We start from the raw sequence: 21,690 nt of genomic DNA, 5'->3' as shown, positions 1-21,690 counted from the left end.
AACAGACCTATTTGTGTCTCTGTGTGTGAGTTAGATACGGTTCCAACTCTTTACGGGAGCGTTTATTTCCATATTTTACTTTCAATTTAATCTGACAAAAAGTGTGGGGGATAGAATCGTGTTCCAGCAAAATTGTGTACGTTATAACACCCACATCCCCCACGCTTGCTACGCGCCTGTGTGTGCGTGTCTGCACGCAGGTGTCTCCCTCTCCCTCCCGTGTCATAGGCCTATGTAATGTGTCCAGAAAACCCACAAAACGCAACAGTGATAGAGCAATCATAGTATCATGATATGATTACCATCTGGCGGTAGTGGTTTGTGGGCCTATTGGGGTCAAGTAGGAAGCCCAGCAAGTTCCAAAAGTAGAAAAAAAGTTTTGCGAGATCCCGCAAAAGTACATCGTTTTTTTTTTTATTTTATTTTTTTTTAACCCATGTTTTTTTTCCCCATGTCACCCGGAGGGCTCCGTAAAAAAGTGACCCGACACTAAAGGATATTTGCGCTGAGCCACCCAGATTTATTTTTAGGCGCGCTCGTAACTTCCGCGATCGATTGGTCCACTCGGACATGACCACCCCACCTCCTACCACTTGGCTATCCTGCCCACCACAAGGTTTCTATAAATGTGGAAATTGTGCACAATGCTCAAATTCGTCCAGCACAAATTACTTCTCTCACCCTCGCACTGGCAAGAAATTTCTTATCTCTTCATTTATAAACTGCAACACCACACACGTAATCTATCTTCTAAAATGTCCCTGTGGACTGGCTTATATAGGGCAAACAAAACGCCAACTTAAAATACGGGTATCTGAACACAAGACCGCCATTCGCACACCCAAAACCTAACATAGCCATGGCGCGACATTACAAGGAGGCCAATCATGGTTCTCCGGCATCTTTGAGATTCTGGGGAATAGAGAAAATCACAGCCCCACCCAGAGGTGGTGATATTATTAAAAAGCTCCTGTGTAGGGAAGCTTATTGGATACATGCACTTGGCACTTTAGAACTTTTAGGCCTTAATGATTAATTAAATCTATCATGCTTTCTGTAAATGTTAAACTGTTAATGTTAAATGTTTTTCCCTATTATATTGTGAACTATGTATGCTTGTTTATACGTATGCCTGTTCGATCATTTTAATTACTTCTCTGGTTTGTGGGCAATTTGCCTTTACTTAATGTTGTGAGTGTAGCTCCTTGGAAGCTGTGGGTGTAGCTTCAGGTAGCCAACGCCCCCTTTTATGCTCAATCACACCTGTATGTAATCCTTATCAGGGCTTTACCCCCCATTCCTTCCAAGTACTCTGATGAAGATGTGACTACATCGAAACGTTAGTCGTATGTTCTGCACCTTTTACTAAATAAATTGAAAATTAAGAAGACATCTGAGCTGCACCGGCGTCTCTCCTTCTCTCTGAAATTTCTGTCCTGGCCTGGTTGCACCGGATTGTTTGACAGAAGCACGGAGAACCTTTGTCTAAGGTCTCACATTGACTTTGTTGTATCAGCAGGTGAGTCAGTATTTCATTCATAGATGGCTCTTTATCCTCCACATCACTGATACGTTGTTGCACGGCAGAGATTTCTCCTTTCCTGCTTTTTGTCTCTGCCTGCATACCTTTTACTTCCAGCGTCAATTTCGCTATTTCTTTCGTTTCGCCAGAGTTCTTATTGAAATAACCCTTTTGTAGTTCAGTCTCTTTGATCGCCGTTTGATAACCTGCCATTGTTTTCGGCATTTGTTTGCGCTTCCATTTAGTGTTCGCTTTGATCTGTTCGGGTTTAGTCTCTCCCGAGCGCAAGTTCATGCCACCACTTCACGTTCGATATAGTTTTGCAACTTTCAATCTTAAATCTGCATTTTCACGGGGTCTTTCGAAACAAATTGCCGCTCAACACATCCACTGTCTCCCGTTCAGCTCAACCGTGTGCCATCTTGTATCATGCTCCCAAGTATGGCCTGGTACTCACAAAGGCGAATTTGGTAAAAATATCTATATATATTCTGAAAGTACATGTTATAAGGATTCCATTTCACCCCCCTTTTACATATGCTCATCTTATTGTTTTCACAGCCACACAATTTGAAGTTCAACAGTGTATGTCAATAGCAGACATAGTATATGACTCGGTACAGAGTTAGTATGGCCTGGTACCTACAAAGGCGAACTTGGTATAAATATCTATATATATTCTGAAAGTACATGTTATAAGGATTCCATTCCCCCCCCCCCCCCCTTTTACATATGCACAACTTATTGTTTTCACAGCCACACGATTTGAAGTTCAACAGTGTATGTCAATGTGAGGCTTATGTGACTCGGTACAGAGTTAGTATGGCCTGGTACTCACAAAGGCGGATTTGGTATAAACATCTATATATATTCTGAAAGTACATGTTATAAGGATTCCATTTCACCCCACTTTTACATATGCACAGCTTTATTTTTATCAGCCACACAGTTTAATTATATTGGTGTAGAAAAAATATAGCATTCTAATGTGTAATTTCGATTTAAATGTCTTATTTAATTATTTTCTAACTTTCGCTAAAAGATTCGCGAATGGCGGCCATATTGGAATTTTCTTTACTGTTGTCACTCCCCGATGTGAGTCACGCATGCTCAGATTGATAGGTTTTACGGCATAACGCCAAGGGATCCGACTGAAATCCATAAAATAATTAACTTTTCTGTTTCAAAAACGTTTTAGCTATCTAAGATTGTTTGATTGCTAACGTTAGCAAATGCCATTCAAGTGACAGCCTTTGTTGTGCTTGATTGCTTACTTAGCCTAGCAGCTACTTGCTTACTTGCCAGCAGTGAACAAACTTCATTATGTAGGTCCATTTTTATTGATATTACAGAAGTCTCTCGCTAGCAGGCTACTTCAGCCTCTAATCTATAACTGACATTAGAGATCATGCTGTGAAAATGTGATGCCTTACGCTAAATAATACATTACTACTGTGTAGGCTAATGTCATTATCCTGTGGCTAACAGCACTGGTAGTCGCAAAGTAGCAAAGTGACGCATGCGCGACTCACATCCGGTAGCGACTCACATCGGGGAGTGACACTGTCGCTAGTTTCACACTACTTCGCCCATCTCCCAGTGATGCCACTTCCGTATGCCTCCATGGGACCTATCTTTCAAAAATTTTTGAACGCCAGTCTATGGCGAAAAATAAATTATTTTCTGGTCCCGGTTGACTTGTGCTTTGAATTACCCATATGATGTTTGTCAATTTTAAATACAATTTTTCATGTAAAGACATTTGCAGTTTGTTTCGTAACTATTAAATTACAACATTGTGAAAGATCGTAATTCCAACGACTACAAACCTATCAGTCGCGCTAGTGACATTAGCTCATTCACAGCCACACTAGATTGTACAAGCATACCAGCAACAGGTCTTAATTGGGCTTTCCTTGCCTTTCCTTGCCATGAGTCAGAGGATTAAACGCATCATGTAAGTTGTATTCGTCCATAGACTGTACATTAGATACTGTTAAGTGACATAGCAGGCAGCAAGATGCAACCGTTAATTAGCATAACAGATAATCTTATCGTTGAATTACGTTGGTGACGTACATCGTTTGAGACGAGAGATGTAGTCCACTGAGCGGATTCGCACAAAACCAACATAACTTTTGAAGTCTATCGAACAACAGTACTTTCTTGACGTGAGAAATTATCTTTTAAATTCACACACATCATATGTGTAATTCGTGGCACAATTCAAACTGGACCAAAAAATAATATGGAGGGAAAGTGAAAACCAGCGCCCCAAGTGGTTGCGTTCCTATCGAAGAGAAGCTCCAATGTTAAGTCCCATAGACCTATTTTAAAAAAAATATTGTGACGCCAAATCAGCAAGGTTATCCATCAAAAATATTTTCAGTGTCTATACAGTAATATTCGAACTGTAAAAATGTCAGACCCTATTTTGCCTTATTTAAGAAAATCGAAATTGCTCCTATTTGTTTCATAAACGAACTACAAAAGAAGTCACGTGACTTTACCCTTCTATGTTACTCCCGGTAGCATGGTTTGTTTATTAGCCTGGTTAGCATTGACACTTAACACTTACAGCTAGCTCTTCATGCGCAACACCAGTTATCCTGACATAAAGGTTATCACCACGCGGTTTACATCACGTTCCGTTATTACAAAAATATGTTAAGCCAGTTAAGCAAATTGCGTATTGATCAGTTAGAGATTAAGCGCCCAAACATGTGACGTCACATGCAGCTGTAGTTCCTTATCACCGTGTTACGACAAAAACTCAAAACAATTCAACTAATCCTAAAAATAAGGTATGACCACTTGAAACAATAGAGGTGACCCCAGTGCCTAACATATATGGAAGGCATTAAATTAAGATCCCAATGTGCACCGAGATATATTTTTTCTAAAAAAAAAAATCCACTCCGCTAAACTCTAGGAACGCAACCACTAGATGGCGATGAGATTACTTTCCCTCCCTATTGTTATCTCTCCATTAACTCCCGTTCATATTTTTTTGAAAGATGGGTCCCTTGTAGCGGAAGTAAAACGGAAGTCACTGGGACACTCTATCAAAGATTGTTAAGGCGGAGCAAGATGTTTCATCAGGAGCCACTTCCGGGAACCCGGATCGCACGAGGGGGGGGTCAAAATCCCCCTTTATGCAGAGCAGAGGCAGCGACTGCTCCATTGAAGTCTATGGGCATAGCTCAGAATTTCACCACATATGCTAAGGTCTTGGTTCTATAGAGTTAGGAATGTGAATTTCGGGCACGTTTTCATGATCCTCAAACCCTTCTGAACATTTCAGGTACATTTTTAGCATTTTTGAGCATTCCAGTCTGGAGAAAATCAACCTTATATCAGGTGTGCGCCGGTTATTTATGCAGCTGCTGTTGGCCGGTTGCAACGTACGCTCGTCAATACGTCATCGACACGCCTCTTTATGCAGACAGGATTCGATCCCCATTTCGCGCCCATAGACATGAACTACGACGAAGTATCTTGCTCCGCCTTAACAATCTTTGACTCTATTATGTCTACGTGCGTCGCCTATACAACTGGAGGAAGAAGAAGAACAGAAGTAAAAGTAGGCTGTTGTTGACTATTTACGACTAACGTTACCACATCCAAATCGAGTCGATAACATTTCGGAATATGTTGCACCTATATTCCGGTATCAAATGCATTATGGAAATCGTTGTCACGACCACGTTAAGCGAGATGAAGAAAATAATCGAGCACTCGAATGGAACCCTACAGGCGCCAGAAACTGAAACGTGTAACGTTAATGTTAAGGCGAAATCACCGAATAACCTTATTTTGGTAAGTGACACGAGACTTTTTCACGAGGCTCATAACGTCACGGTGATTCGCCTGTCGCCTCAACATAGCCCAGGAGCCAAAGGCCAGAATCTTTGGGGGAATCTTGGTTTTGTCGGTTAAAGTTGTTTTATTTGCTGTTTCTTGTTGCCTAGGGGTTTGCTAGGGAGGGTATCCTACGCTGAGATATCCCTTAGCACTAATCGGGCAATTCCCTAAAGATGACTTAAATAGCGATTTGTCCATAAAAGCCAATGTCATAGCCATTTGGAAGAACGGCATCCTTTTTCATCAACAGTTATCCTTTTTCTTGCAGTTGGCTAGTAACTTATGCCACATAATTGTGACCAACTTAAGTGTTGGATTCAACTCCTCCCTTTTACTATTCCCACGGACATTGTAGGAAACACATATATGTGAGAATAAATTGAATAAATACTTGACCATAGATATATACACTTATGAGTATGTTATGGCATAAGGCGCGCTACACAGTCCGGCCATTGAAAACACTTCAAGGCCGTAGCCACGATTGTTCAAATACGAGGTCAGGGCGTCGCTAGAAATAAGGGCACCCCAACATGCTAGGTGGTTCTTCCGCAGCAATACATCATAGGAGTGATTTAACGTCCACACTTTTTTGTGCCGTTTATTGATGTTTGCTAAAAGATTTAATATTTAAAAAGTGTTCTCTGTACTCACGCTGGTGCACCTCCATTAGACTACACAGGGCTCTACAGTGCGCCCATTTCACTCGCACATGCGAGTAAAAATGATGCCGTGCGAGTGCAAAAAAATATTTAGGTGCGAATGACTTCTAACCATGTCAATGTTTGTCTACAAAATACACCGCAACATCGAGAAACATTACTGGTGCAAACCATAGAATCACGCCGCGAATTCAGCATAAAAACTACACCTCCCATCAACGTTAGCAGTTTCGCGTTGTGACTCGCTAGTAGTCGCTTCTATCAAATCCAAGAGCGCGAGGAAAAAGCGGAAAGTTAGACTAGCCAGCCAAGATGCAAAGATTGAAGAAATTAGTTATTCTATCCACCGAATTCATTGGATATAGGAGGAACAGGATGAGATTCTGAGAATGCAGTGAGAGAAGGAAAGGTAACCTAACATGCCTTTTAGCCCAGTTGACGTATTGGCTGCAATATGCAAAATATAGCTGTAGCGAACCGGCACAAAAGTAGCCTCCCATAATACTCCAATTTTATTCAAAGGTAGAACGCTACAACTCCAGGCTTCCACGCATGCTTGTTTGTTTACACCGAATACAAGCTGAAGTGCAAAACGAAAGTAGGCCTAACGTTTGCCTACTTTCCCCATCAATGCAGATATTTCAAATAAAAACTAAAAGTATAAAACATATATCCTTGATTAGCCTATGTTGGGGTTTTGTTGAAGAGAAAATGTACTGTTTTAGTAGTAGTATTAGGCAGTATGCAGTCAGATAGGTCACCATGGGCATATTTGATTTAGCTATAGATGGATTCACAAATAAATAAATTAGCCTACATTTGGCAGGATACTTGATATACAGGCTAAATGCAAATATGGTATTATATTATTTTACATTAACAAAATGTAGGATAATAGAACAGACTGAAAATAAAGTAGGCACTGATCTTTAAAATCCTGTTTCCTGTAGCCTAAATGTTGTCAGTCATTCTTAATATTCGCAATTGGTGCACTGGCATGTTTTAACTGTTAGCTGCAGTATAATGTTAGATTATGTGTAAGTTAAGTACAGAACTGACTGTGCGCCCAAATTTTTGTCTGTGCTCCTAATTTTTTTAACTTGGGCGTACAAGTGCTCCTGAAAAAAAATGTTAGTGTAGAGCCCTGCTACATGCAATCGAAACGAACACCTTTACCCATGGGGGCGTTTCAGCCACGGTAACTGCGGTAACCACGATTATGACTAGGCCTATGCTAGTGATGTAGTCCATGGGCCAGATGAGATGTCGGTATCACTCCGGTGGCAAAGGTTGCTTATTATACTTTTTGAAAAGATACATGCAGAGGCGGACAGAGTACACGGCTTCATTACTTGAGTAAAAGTACAGATACCCTTTGCTAAATTTTACTCAAATACAAGTAAAAGTACAACAGTCAGATGTCTACTTAAGTAAAAGTACTTGTTTTTAAAAGTACTTGAGTATCAAGAGTACAAGAGTAGCCTACATTTTCTAAATATTGCCACAGTGCTTACATTTACGGAAACAACCTACATGGAGTTATGAAAGATGTTAATGTTAATACCTTGGAGAATGTAAAAGAAATTGAAAGTAAAAATATAGCCGCAAGCGGCAATGGCGGGCCCGAGCACCTGCAGGCCGCAACCCGTGACATGTCGGAATCCAACAAAGCACTGACGTGGTGCATTTGTGAAATGTACATATTTGTTGCGTGTGCTATTTGTTTTTGTATTTTATTTTCTGCCACATGTACCTGCTTGGCCAGGTGGGGGCGCAATGCAAGGCAGGCCCATTGGGTGTCATCATAATCATAATATATATTAACCTGAGAAATGTCAGCCCATTCATTTTAAGCAAAGAACATTTCTGATACACTTTTTGGTTGGCCAGATGGTGGCGCTATGTTAGACATGGAAATTAGACATGTGAATATCATCACAATAATGATATCCAAAATTTGTGTAAACTTTCAGATCAATCACATTGTCCATTTCTGGCACATTTCCTGCTTGACCAGGTGGTGGCGCTATGCCAGGCAGGCCCATTGGGTGTCTGGATATCATCATAATCATAATATCTATTAACCTGAGAAGTTTCAGACCATTTATTCAAAGCATAGAGCATTTCTGGCACATTTCCGGCTTGGCCAGATGGTGGCGCTATGCTAGGCCTGTGAATTATGCATGTGAATATCATCACAATAATGATATCCAATATTTTATAAAGTTTCAGATCAATCACTTAAGGCATTGTCCATTTCTGGCACATTTCCTGCTTGGCCAGGTGGTGGCGCTATGCCAGGCGGGCCCATTGGGTGTCTGGACATCATCATAATCATGATATCTATTAACCTGAGAAGTTTCAGACCATTCATTCAATGCACTGTGATTTATGACACATTTCCTCTTTATGTAGTGAGATATTAAAATCATATAAAATATATAACATATCAAAAATCCCTTCACAATTTAACATCAGCGACATCTTGGCATAATGTTTGCCAAATTTCATATGAATCTGACAAACTGTCTAGGAGCAGTATGTTAAAATTGATCATGTGATATCAATGTAATTGTCATTCTTTCTGTTGCCAGTTGGTGGCGCTATGCCAAACATGCATTATCGGCATGTGAATATTATCATTAACATGGTCTTCAATGACCTGTGAAATATAAAACATTTCAAGCCTTGCATGGTGAGTTATGACACATTTATTGTTTATGTGGAAGGGTATTAAAATTAATAATTTCGCCATTTCGTCAAATTACAACAAAACTTCACAATTTATAATCAGGAACATCTCGGCATCATGTATACCAACTTTGACATGAATCGGATCAACCGCCCATACAGAAAAATCAAGGGAAAAAATATATTCACATATATATGCAGCTACATCCAGCTTGTATTTAAACAGATGGCTACAATATATTTAATACATATATAGTACAAAAATGTATATATGCAAGTATATGTGGGACCCAGCAATGTAACATATATGTGGATATTTTACATGAACATATATGGTGAATATATTCAATTAACTTATTTGCACTCAGGCAGTGATGGGTGGGGTCAGAGCCCGTCCCTTATTAGACATTCTCTGGTGGGGTTTACAAAAAAGGCTAACTTCAAAATACGTCACTACCAACGTACTCTAAGGTCGTTGGAATAACTGTTAAAATGTTTGCAGCTTTTTCACTAGTTCTACATAAGCATAACTAACAGCTACTACTAGTCCAAATGTAAAACGTTTGCTCTGGTTAAGTGGATTGGCGGGGAGTATGAGGGCAAAACCAGCATTTTGCCGACTGACTGCATTAGTAAACCTAACGTTAATGAGGAAGACTTTTTCAACGGCTCATAAAGTTATGGGACAACATCTTACTATCAACTATGTGGTGGAGGGGAGGAAGGCAGCCAAGAGGTAGTTGGCCGGTTTTCGAGGCCATGGTGGTCAAAATTGCTGGTAAGTAGATCTTCATTGTATGCTAAATTGCTTTCATATAACATTTGCAGAAGTTAATGTCCGAATTAAAAATGGTATTATTGGTGGAAGCTGGAAGCTAACCTTTGCTACTTTCTGTAACATTAACGTTAGCATAAATTAGCCAGCGCTAGCTTTATTTTTTTACACCTGAAAGGGGTTTGAAAAATAAATTCGCTGAGAAACGTTTGGACAATTAATGAAAACGACTTGTAATGACCAATTTAACCTGTCTCCCTGCCATATTTGGTAGTATATTTGCCTCTGGCATGTAGATTGATAGGCATAGATAGAAGCTATCTTATGATTTGTCATGCAAGACAGAAAATGTAACGGTTAACATTACTAGCCTAAGGTGTAGACATTCTATGCACTGTGGTTTAGCTAGCTAGCTGCTATTGTTGCATCATGGACAACACTTAGAGCTAACATTAGCTTTTTTTTTTTTAGATAGGATGTAATGTGGTAATGTTATGTGCTGGAGAGTATTAGAGTGGACGTGTAGAAATTGAAGACACAAGTACTGTGCTTAATTTCATGGAAATGGTATTGCAAGTAATGTGGTTTTTTTTTGTGCACTATCAAACTACTTTGTCATGCTTTGTGCACTGACATTCTTGCAAAACCATTCACACCCATGCTAAATTATGAAAATGTAAAAGTTGAATTGTATTGAAAAGGACCATGTATGGTCATGTAGTGCATTAGAGCACTGACACCCCTTTTTTTTACATTTTAGAGAGGCAACACTCGAAAGCTACATCAAGGACACCGGAGGATGGACCCGAAGACCTGAGACCAAGACGACCCAAGCCCAACCCATAGTATGCTTCACTGACAAATGTTGATGCTTCATCATCACATAGACCAAAGGTAATCAAAAATTAATGTTTATTTATGAATATAACTTTTTTGTTAAAGGTCTATTTTTCGAATGCAGAACATAACCTTTTGTTTCTGAGAATTTATACATTTGTTTGAGTAGTTTTGATCTTTTGAATGACAAGAAATTAGCTTCAAGCTACTGGGGACACAAAGTGAACTGAAAATATACCTTTCCAACCATATCTTTCTATGATGGTTGGTACAGCTTCCCTACAGTCTCAGATAGCAGTCTCGGATGGGAGACACTTCATGAGTGGGAATATCCCAGGACATTACATATTACGCGAGTATACCCTTTACCAACGCCACTCTTTCATGCTGTATATTCTGTTCACTTGCAGGTTTCAGAGAAGGCTGGTAGAGCTCTCTGAGTGTGAGCTGTGGGAGATAACCAAGAACTGACAACCACCTACAGAAGAGGTGGCGATAATGGCTCTCCAAGAGGAGGTTGTGAGTCTGAAGGCTTTTATTCAACAAGGTTTGTAGAGTGTTTTCATACAGATGTGAACTTTTACATTAAAATGTACATGTTTAACTTTAATGAAATAGCAGCTTCTTGGTTGTACAAGTTTAGTAAAAATTTGAGGATGAAACTAACTCTTCCTTTCAGTGTATATCTGTGTGCTTCTCTCTTCTGTTTATATGATATATTAGTTGTGTTGTCTCATTTAAAAGTGTTAGGCTGTCTGTGTGGACTGCTTCCCATTTTCGCCTCACCTTCATAGATCTTTTCTGTGTTAGTAAACTGTAACTATTTGAGGTCCTAATTGATTGTGCTATTTTTTAGGAGGCACTTAGAGGGAATGCCTGGACCCTGAGAGGACTAAGACGATAATTGGTGAGTTTATTTTATTTGTATGTCTTTCTCTCCAACTCACTTTGTAATCTCCAATTATCGTGATGACACAACAGTGTTTCTGCACTTTAGCATCTGTATTTGTGTCACTAATATTTTGCATGTTCTATTTGTATATGTTCTGTCTTATTCAGAGGCCACCCTGAAGCAGTTCCCAGGCTAGACACTCACTCCAGATTGCTGGGCCAGGCAATAAATGCCAAAGTGACAGAACTGAGGTTCCATAACAAAAACAACAAGATTTTCAATAAAATAGAATAAAAGATAACAGAAGTGTTGTGTGTTTCTTCCTCTTTATACTGATACTATGGTTAATTTTAAGTAAACACAAGTGAAATATTTAATGATCAATGTGGAAAATATCAAACCATATTAGATAAATATATGTCTGAAATATATAGATCATGTGATCAGAATCTTCATCAAGGGTCATGTGATCATGCTTCTTACTGCCATATATTTAAATATATTTAATTATATGCATAAAATATAAGAAAGTGGCCAATATTGAATATTTACTTATATTTTGAAATATATTGATGCATACATGGAAATATATGTATTTCACATAGATATAAATATATTTATATTTGTGAATATATTATTTTTCTGTATGGGCGTCTAGGAGGAGTACGTTAAAATTGATCATGTCCACAACGCACAAAATCTCAATTACCTCACTTCCTGTGGGCGTGGCTAATGGCATGTTAATACAAAAGTTGTTTGTTTTTGGGAGTTACATACACCCACCAAATTTGGTGTATGTATCTAAAACTATATGCCAACCACAAGTCACAGTGACATAAGGGGGCGCTATGGAGTTCCTGGGCAACGCCCAGTGCCAAGGCTTTTCCCCTGTGTGTTCATGGTACCTCTTGACATGTGTGCCAAATTTCATGCTTTTTCACCGATGGGAAGCACCTCTTTTGGCATCACAATTCACCCTCACAAATCACAATCACATTTTAGTCCGCACAAAATCCCAAATACCTCACTTCCTGTTGGGCATGGCTAATGCATTGTACATACGAAAGTTGTTCATCTTGGAGATACACACACCTACCAAATTTGGTGTGTCTAGCTGAAAGTATGTGCCAACCACTGGATCAATCACCTAAGGGGGTGCTACTGAGTCCCGGGGCCAAGCCTTTATGCCTGTGTAGCCATTGTGATACCAGATGTGTGTGCCAAATTCCAAGACTTTTCATCCATGCTAACCACCTCAAAAATAGCAAAAAGGTGAACTAATAATAATAATAATAATCCTTTCAAAAACAATAGGGCTTCGCACCTCTCGGTGCAGTCGGTGCTCGGGCCCTAATCAAGTCATTTTCATCTTTTTACCATGTTGCCAGGGATAGGCAGTATTTCTAATACATGTATTTAAAATACGTATTTCAAATACAAAATACTATTTTGTAATTGAAACACTTGAAGCTAAAACTATCATTAACTTGTAGTCTGGCGAGGTGTGGCCACAGGTTGGCACATTCCCGGGATGGACCTGCTGCGTCTTCATCCATTGTTTCGTCCATGGTTTCATCTCTTATCTAAATCTGACCATGGCGGCCATTGGCGGAAAGCTGAAGGTGATTGCTGATGGGCTGTCCCAATCAGTGGCACCTGCACAGTCCAATCCCGTTTGAGAGGGAAACAACAAATTGAGGGTTTCCGAGATTTTTCTTTTTTTTAGAAGAAGTAACGGGTACTCACGGTTATAGATAGAAATGTAGTGGAGTAAAGAGTACAATATTTGCCTCTCAAATGTACTTGAGTAAAGTCATGAGTACTCCCCAAAAATTATACTCGAGTAAAGTACAGTAAAGTAAAGTAAAAAATTGTACTCAAGTACTGTACTCAAGTAAATGTACTCCGTTACTGTCCAGCTCTGGATACATGTCTGTAGTTAACATTTTTGTATGATAACCCTTCTGGAGTCACAGCTAAATGAGTGTTATCAGCTGTTAAAGTTACCCTCCCCCATTGAAAAAAACAATTTTTTGACGTAGGTGCCTATCTTGCTATTGGCCTTTGGTTAAGGCATATTTGATTGGTATAATTTTAAAGAGGACAATCTGAGCTTCCATTCAAGTCCTTTTGTGAACACTTTGGACAAATACAGCCAACCCTGGAGCTCTTCAAACTTTTAATCACACAATTTTTTGGTAGTCACACGGTTTTGGTAGTTCCTTTGAGAGGATGAGAGAAGCATAAAGAAGGATAAACATCAGTGCAGCTTAGTGCCTGGTTTGTTCCACACAGTGTTGGGAATTGTGGCCAAATAGTTCAGTCTTTGTTTCATCAGACTAGATGATTTTACTTCTCATGGTATGAGTCGTTCAGGTGCTTTTTGGCAAACTCCTGGCAAGAAGCTTCCATGGCTTCCATCTGTCCACTCTACCATAAAGGCCTGATTAGTGGAGTGCTGCACTGATGTTTGTCCTTCTAATTAAGTTGTAGAAGCATCTCAAGGACCATTGATAGAAGTAGGGTGCATCAGAGCTGAATTGCAAGTGTCATAACAAAGGGTCTAAATCATAGACTGTATAGAACTGGACAGTGAGCCCCCTGGTGGCTGGCTGCAGTACAATGCCTAACTCCTCCCATCCCCATGTATTTCAATGGCCAAGTAGCCAACTTTCCGTGTCACTTTTCTCACCTAAAACTATTTTTGCATCTACAACTTTTTATTCGAAAAAATAGTTTTTAAGATGCTTCAATACATACCATTTTTCTTTTCTTGCTGATGGACACTTTGTCCATACTTTTTACAGTCTATGCTGCAGACACGACCACGGCATCGCTCCCTTATTTTAAAGGAGAAGTTCGGTGTGATATTTACTTAAAGTGTGTTGAAACATGACACAGAGTGGGAACTTTTGTCTCATAGCTCATCTCGGCTTGTCCCCTGCACTCCGAAATCTGGCGCATGGATGCATTTCCACGGAATTATTTTTGGAATCTGATCCCTTATCATACCTGTTCATTCGTACTCGTCGCTTATCATACCTGTTCATTCATACTCGTCGACTTATCGTAATATGACTTATCATTGCCATGGTGGAGGGTTTCTCTGTGGCTGAGCAAATGTGAAAAATATGTGGTGTGTGCCTTACGGAAATAAATAATTTTTATTTAGCCCTAGGAGCCCTACTCTATTTTTGGCCATTCTCACTACCTTTAGTAAGCATTTATCCTGGTCATGGTAAGTGCCATTTACACATGCTATATATTTTCAGCACAGTCTAGGCCAGCGGTCCCCAACCACCGGGCCGCGGGACATTCCTAACCGGGCTGTAGCCTACCACATGAGTTGAAAAAAAATGCATGCAAACTAAATAAACTCAATTTAATTCACAATAATGTCACGTTTTTACATGGCATAGGCCTATATGCAGTTGTTTGATTGCACGCATGTTTGCATTTTGCAAGGTCTATTTTTTTATGTCTGTCTGTCCCGCCTTCAACACTTTACATATTCCCTTCAGCGCTGCGCAGCCTCAGGTCAGCTCACTTCACTTGATCAGTTCTTGGCGAACGGTAGTGTCACACGAAGTTAGCTAAACTGCTAGAATGAGCAACAAAAAACAAGCATCTTTAGAGCATTTCTTTGGAAGGGGTAGGGGGGGGGAAAGACCCACTGACGATGGTAGTGAGCCAGATACCTCAAAGAAAAAGAAGGGGTCATTCAATAGGAAATATGACGTCATATTTAAAATATGGTTTCGCAGAGACCGGTGACTCGCATGCACCAAATCCTTTATGTGTGGCGATAAGTTGTCAAACGAAGCAATGAAACCATCAAAGCTAATTCGACATCTAGAGTCCAAGCGTCCTACACTTAAAGACAAACCCCTTGAGTTCTTTGAGCGTAAGAAACGCGAGCAAGAAGGACAAAAAATAGTCCTTAAAGCAACCACATCGGTGAACGTGGCTGCGCTAAAAGCCTCATACTTAGTGACTAGTTGGATTGCTAAATCTAAGAAGCCCTTTACTATTGCTGCAGAACTATTCCGGGCTTTGGATGGTTATGTGTCTGGAAAATTAGACTGGTCTTTTTGTATTGGCGTATGCACTGATGGGGCTGCAGCCATGACCGGACGGCTGTCCGGTTTCACTGCAAGGGTTAGAGACGTTGCACCTGACTGCGAGCCCACACACTGTGTCATTCATAGGGAAATGCTGGCTAGCCGAAAACAGTCGCCTGAGTTGAATGGGGTATTAAATGATGTAGTTAAACAAAATCAACCAAATTAAAGCACACATACTCAACTCTCGCTTATTTGAGCAGCTCTGTGAAGAAATGGATGCAGAGCACAAATGCCTTCTCTTGCACACAGAGGTCAGATGGCTGTCAAGGGGCAGGTCACTGGCCAGAGTCTTTGAGTTGAGAGAGCCGCTGCAGAGATTTCTTACAGAAAAAAAGTCACCGTTAGCTGCACATTTTAGTGATTAGGCCTGGGTGTCAACTTGCTTACCTGTGTGACATATTCGGGTTGCTTAATGACCTCAACCTGTCACTTAACTTGCAGATAAAGTCGCTGCATTTAAAGCCAAGCTTGATTTGTGGGGACGACGAGTGGACCGGGGTGTATTTGAGATTTTCCAAACAGTAGTGGGAGAGACTGAGGCAGGGCCCTTTCTCTTGCAGCTGGTGCGCGATCACCTTGTTTCTTGCGCTTTCAAATGAGTTTGAGCGTTACTTCCCATCCTCCAAAGATTCACGGCAAACCAATGAGTGGGTCCGCAACCCATTTGTCAATATCCCGAATAGTCCTAACTTGTCAGCGCAGGAGGAAGAGCAGTTGATCGAAATTGCAAATGACTGTGGTCTTAAGAGTGTGTTTGAGGAAAGCCGGGTTTTCGGCAATGACTGCAACTAAGACCAAATTGTGCAATCGACTGGACATTTCAAACACACTGAGGGTGTCACTGTCTTCCATCACCCCCAGATGGAACCTTCTTGTTGCAGGGAAACAAGCACAGGGCTCCCACTGATTATATTCGTAATGCACGTTTAGTTCCGATGTTTTGTTCCCATATTTTGTTGTGTATGTTCACACTTGATAGATGTAGCTTCAAGTTGTTCAATTTTCATAGTTCATATTGTTCAATTTTCACTTCTTCAAGTTCAAGTTTTTCACATTTTTAAGAGTATGTTACCTTCACTGTTTATACATAAAGGAGCTAGTTCTTTTCAAGTAATGCATGCACAACACATATGGAACATGGACCCCCCCCCCCCCGCCGGTCCGTGAAAAAAAATGGGAATCAAACCGGTCCAGTCCATGGTACATATAAGGTTGGGACCCCTGATCTACATAATAGTCTAAATATTTAATGGAACCGTATGTAAGAAATCTATTTCAATAGACATTAAGAAATCATGTTCATTTCAAATACTTATATCACTGACAACAGCAGAACGGCCAGGATATTGTCATTTAAAAAGTGAAGTTGTAGCCCTCAACTGATGTTGATGTTGTGTTTTGGCCTGATGCGCCACCCTCCACCTATGTACTAATCACGAAGTCAGTAGTGTATAACCCCTTCTTAACGGGTGTGCACAGGCACTAGTTACAATACATAAAACAATGGCGCAAACAAGGAGGATCCTGAGGTCTCAGCGGTTGAATGGCGAGTTGGCTGACAATTCCTGAATACCACAGTAGGCTAATAATTAAAGACAATAAAAACAGTGCGGTGCCTCCACTGTAAAAATACAACACTTATAGTTCGTGTATAATGTATTCCTACAGAACAATGAATGGGTAATTGCACTAGTGGTGAATGCAGTTACAAAAAGGAATTGTCAATACACCCGAAGTATAATGAAATATAACAATACTACATTTATTTAATAATAATAGCCACGTAAAGTGACAAACCAAAAGCTGACAAAATGTCAGCGAGCGAACAATTCACTCAAGGGGAACAGGGTAAAACCTAACGTTAAGGTTAACAGAAGTTAGCTAGTATAGTATAGTGTGTGTATGTGTGTATATATATATATATATATATTACACACTCTTTTGATCCCGTGAGGGAAATTTGGTCTCGGCATTTATCCCAATCCGTGAATTAGTGAAACACACTGCACACAATGAGGTGAAGCACATACTAATCCTGGCGCAGTGAGCTGCCTGCAACAACAGCGGCGCTCGGGGAGCAGTGAGGGGTTAGGTATCTTGCTCAAGGGCACTTCAGCCATGGCCTACTGGTCGGGGTTCGAACCGGCAACCCTCCGGTTACAAGTCCGAAGCGCTAACCAGTAGGCCACGGCTGCCCCACAATGCTAATGGTTAGCCAACACAGTTAGCTTAAGCTAAACAGTTACCGGTATGAAAGACAATAGAATACACAACTCAAATTAATCATATATAATAAAATAACCCCCAAGCGCTTGCCGTTGGAGCTCGTTGGTGCACAGAATGCCAGCTCCTTGAGCAGAAGGCAGGGCAGCAACCACTGTGATGAACGTCCGATTCCCCGGTCGCTCGAGGCGAAAACCCAGTGTGTGTGTGTGTGTCAGTGTAAGTGTAAGTTCACTCTACTCAGAACCGATCGGTCACACAGACTCCGTGCAGGCCAGAAAATGGCAGACAAGCCTGTGCCTTGCGGCTAGCGAAGTAGCTAGAACGCCGGTGACGAACGTTGATGGTCAGCCTGCCAACTGCGGCAGCAGCGCGGTGGGTCCTCCTGTGGGCTCAGCACCGGAGTGCAAACTCGTTGTCCTCTGAATTGCTCCGGTGGGCCCAGCACCGGAACACAATCGAGTCTGTCGTCGACGAAGAGCAGCAGGAGATAACAGGCGTTGGGTGGCTCCGCTGGGTCCAGCAGTGGAGGCAAAACAATCGCGTCCCTCTCAAAGGGTCGGTCCGCCGGTGGGCTCAGCACCGGAATAAAATATAGATTCCCTCTCCACCACAGGAGATCACCTAAGGCGTTGAGGGCCTATGAACAACCGTTCAATGGACTCCCCAAAACCAGCTAACACCGACAGCACCTTCTCTCTGTACACTCTAAGCACGGACACACGAGCCTTCTCCTTTCTGAGGAGATGGAATGTTCACATTCCCCGTGATTTCGCGGGCATAAACAAATAACAAATAATCATTGCCTGCTTATACAATTCAAATAAAAGCAAAACAAATAAAAACATTTGATTGGTTCCCATACAGAATGTCGTAAATCACAGAAGCAAGTAAATTACAAAGCATTCTGGTACATGGAGTACAGAAAAGATTATTAAATCGTCAGCTTTTACAGGCGCTTACAAGTGTTTCGGCATCCGGGTTGGCAACCTCGAGTCAGGGGGGAGGGGATACACCGCTTTACAGTAATTTGAAAGTAATTGCAGTGCCAGTTTTGGCCACAATCTTACATATTGTTCCTATAAATATCTACTTATAGTGTGTTCTCTCTGCCATTGGTTTATTCACTGCAAGTACATCCGTGGCTGACAGGCTGGCTGTTCTAGTGTTCTTCGTACATACAGCTTCAAAGCTTAAACCACGGTGACATCTATTGGTCATAATGTGACACTACAGATACTTTTTGCTTGGTGTCGTGAAAAAATATATATATCAGTGTTATATTGATAAGAATATGGTTAAGGGAGTGTAAGAGGTCTCGAAGATTATTTTGTCTGCTAGGAGACCAAGAGGAAAATCAAACTAGGGAAGTGAAGTGCCTATTTCCTTTTACAATGGGATATTTGGGCCAAACAATAAAGTAGTTTACTGTTTTGTGTCAGCATTCAAAGTCTTATAAGATGGCATCATGTAAAAGAAGACAAATATATTTTATTTGACACCACAGCTCTGGTATGCATAAAAGTCAACACATAGACATTTGATTATAAGCAACCACCAACATAGGCCTTCTGAATGAATGAAAGTTATAGGTCTACTCTTAATCAGTAAACCTAATCCAACCTAACCTAGGCTATAACATACCAAGGCTTATATTAGGAAAAGGCTTAAATGTCATGCCAATCAATGGATCGCATCGCGGAAATCATAGGGCCCTACTTTATTTGGTGCAAATCTCCTTTACTTTCTTTGGCCATAGTCCGCGATTCACATTACTAGGCTATCACCGCAAGTGCATACAAAATGTTTTTGGCCATTTTTTGTGCCGTCCCCACATTTGCAAAATTGCTTTAATCCCATTTACCTTCGTTACCAGTCGTTGCTTTTTTCCTATGTCGAATCGCGATTGAGTGCGCATCTAATGTAACGATGTCTCCGCGGAGACATCCACTCTCCATGTTTCATTTTTGCTGTTGCGAGCAAGCTAATAGGCTACGATATGGGACATACTTTCAATACGATCAGCTCCAGAAATTAATGGGTTTTCCTTAGCCTGTGCTACACCTTTCCACCAAGTTGTGCGAAAATGATAGTTTTTGCGATGTTGACAAACTCTTGATGCTCTTGATAGCGCATGCCACTAACGTCTAAAAAACCAATATATTTATGGAATATAACTAGACAGGTACCTTGGATTAACATTGCTGTTTATTGTTAAACTGCAGTTTTCTATAGCCAGCAGAGGACATTTGGCCTACTATGCGTTCGGACAATATTATGCGTCTGCCCTAATTCTGAAGCAGAGGCACCACTAAATGAAGAGGAAACATTGAGAAGAAAGTTTATGTTTTAAATAGGCTACATTTCTACGCCAGCGTAGAATCTACGCCAGCGGGGGAGGACATGTCGGCAGGATTATTTAAAAAGCAATCACAACTTTGTGTGTCTACCCTGATTCTGATATTGTGGTGGTATTCATTTTGTCGTGGCGGGCCGCCATGCTAAAATGAACGTAGAGGAAACACTGTTACCGCAGAACCTTGGAAAGCAAGAAATTGCAAGATTTAGCAACATTTCACGGTATACCGCTTTAAACCCCCCCCCCCCCCCAAACAAAAAAAAATAAATCTGATTGAGAGTTATTATGGATTATGCATTTTGTGCTCATCACAGCCAATAAAACTTTAGACAGCCACAGCAACTTCAAAGATCACTGGACCAAATGCTTCAGACATGAAAGAAATAAGCAGTTTATCACGATTTTATAACTGTTGGGCTACATTCGTGGCACTTAATGATACTGTTACAACGGTAGGCTACGGCACGTTTTCATGGCTGCATCAGGTTGTAACAAATGTAGGACCTAGGCGAGTTATTATGGATTATTATGGATTATGCATTTTGTGCTGCCATCACAGCCAATTAAACTTTAGACAGCCGCAGCAACTTCAAAAATCACTGGATCAAATGCTTCAGACATGAAAGAAATAAGCAGTTTATCAACAAGGCTATCACGATTTTATAACTGTTGGGCTACATTCATGGCAGTTAATGATACTGTTACAACGGTAGGCTACAGCACGTTTCAATGTCTGCATCAGGTTGTAACAAATGTAGGACCTAGGCTACATGTTGCTTTTAAAGGGGAACTTGGCAACTATTTCAACGTAATAAACCCGTTTAGAAATAATTAGGATGGTTAAATGACGTGTTCCGGTGAAAATGGTGACTTTCCCCGCTGCGCCCATAGACTGTGCCTGTCTATGCTAGCGTCCCCAGGCGGAAAACCAACCTTGCAACATTGAGTACACAGTCCCGGAAAGAGAAACAAGAAACTCGTTTTAAATCGTGTTTCTTACCTTGTAAAATTCACATAGTTCTGCCAAACTTATGCTAACCGTTCGCTAGCTTGTAAACAAATCCATGTTATCGTTACCTTTTCCCACAGTTTGAAATGGCATAATGCACAATTTCTCCAGCAGAGGGGGAAATCCTGCCAAGTTTCCCTTTAAGTTCAATTCTTAACAAGCTAGAACATATTTTTTAATTCTGTTTCAACTTTTATGGAGTAAACATACATGTTTGACTCCTTTCTGGCCAAATTTTTCACAGCTTTGAAGTCTAACGTCTTAGTTAACGTCTCGAGTTTGAACGGAGAGAATAGAAAAGTGTTACATTTGTGCCAGTTCTCCCCTACTCTCGCATAGTAAACAAATGGAATGTTGGAACATTATGCTCCCCAACACAAACGTGAAAGGTTGGGTTTGCTTCATCTTTTGATAAGTTTTGAAGTTTTGTTTTGAAAACCTTGATGTCATAAGATGGTTCATCACATTACACATCACGACATTACACACTACGTGCACACGTGCAGGGGGATTTGACTTCATGTAACTTGATTATTTCTGAGATTCTGATATGTTTTCAACCCGGAATTGTGCATATGTCATGGTTGAAAATGTATCAGAATCTCAGAAATAATCACGTTATGCAGTCATCTTAAGACCTCTGCAGGTGGCTACATGAAGTCGAAGCCCCCAAATGTTTCACAGATTTTTAAAAAATTTTTTGCGGTGATGACTGTGATGAGCTCAGACCCA

General features: G+C 40.6%; 1 protein-coding gene and 1 long non-coding RNA gene across 5 annotated transcripts in view; both read left to right on the top strand.

Moving 5' to 3' along the window:
- Nucleotides 1-5,007: 5,007 nt before the first annotated feature.
- The window catches only part of LOC121683928 (gastrula zinc finger protein XlCGF57.1-like), a 59,874-nt gene continuing 43,191 nt past the window's right edge, over nt 5,008-21,690 (top strand). For 2 of the 4 annotated variants that reach the window (XM_042063819.1, XM_042063818.1), the window contains exon 1: nt 5,026-5,341. In XM_042063819.1, coding sequence (XP_041919753.1) covers nt 5,174-5,341 — 168 coding nt within the window. In that variant the 5' untranslated portion in view covers nt 5,026-5,173. Of the gene's footprint in view, nt 5,342-21,690 lie in introns of all 4 variants that reach the window. The other 2 variants (XM_042063820.1, XM_042063822.1) reach the window with 2 other exon arrangements.
- On the top strand, nt 8,804-11,544 carry LOC121683934. Its single transcript, XR_006022955.1, has 5 exons — nt 8,804-9,517; nt 10,275-10,408; nt 10,762-10,898; nt 11,208-11,258; nt 11,411-11,544. It is a non-coding gene; the product is annotated as an uncharacterized LOC121683934 (long non-coding RNA).

This window comes from Alosa sapidissima, chromosome 15 (genome assembly GCF_018492685.1).
Source record: "Alosa sapidissima isolate fAloSap1 chromosome 15, fAloSap1.pri, whole genome shotgun sequence".
NCBI lineage: Eukaryota > Metazoa > Chordata > Actinopteri > Clupeiformes > Clupeidae > Alosa > Alosa sapidissima.
The sequence above is the reverse complement of the archived record's forward strand: the minus strand, read 5'-3'. Positions and strand labels throughout refer to the sequence as shown.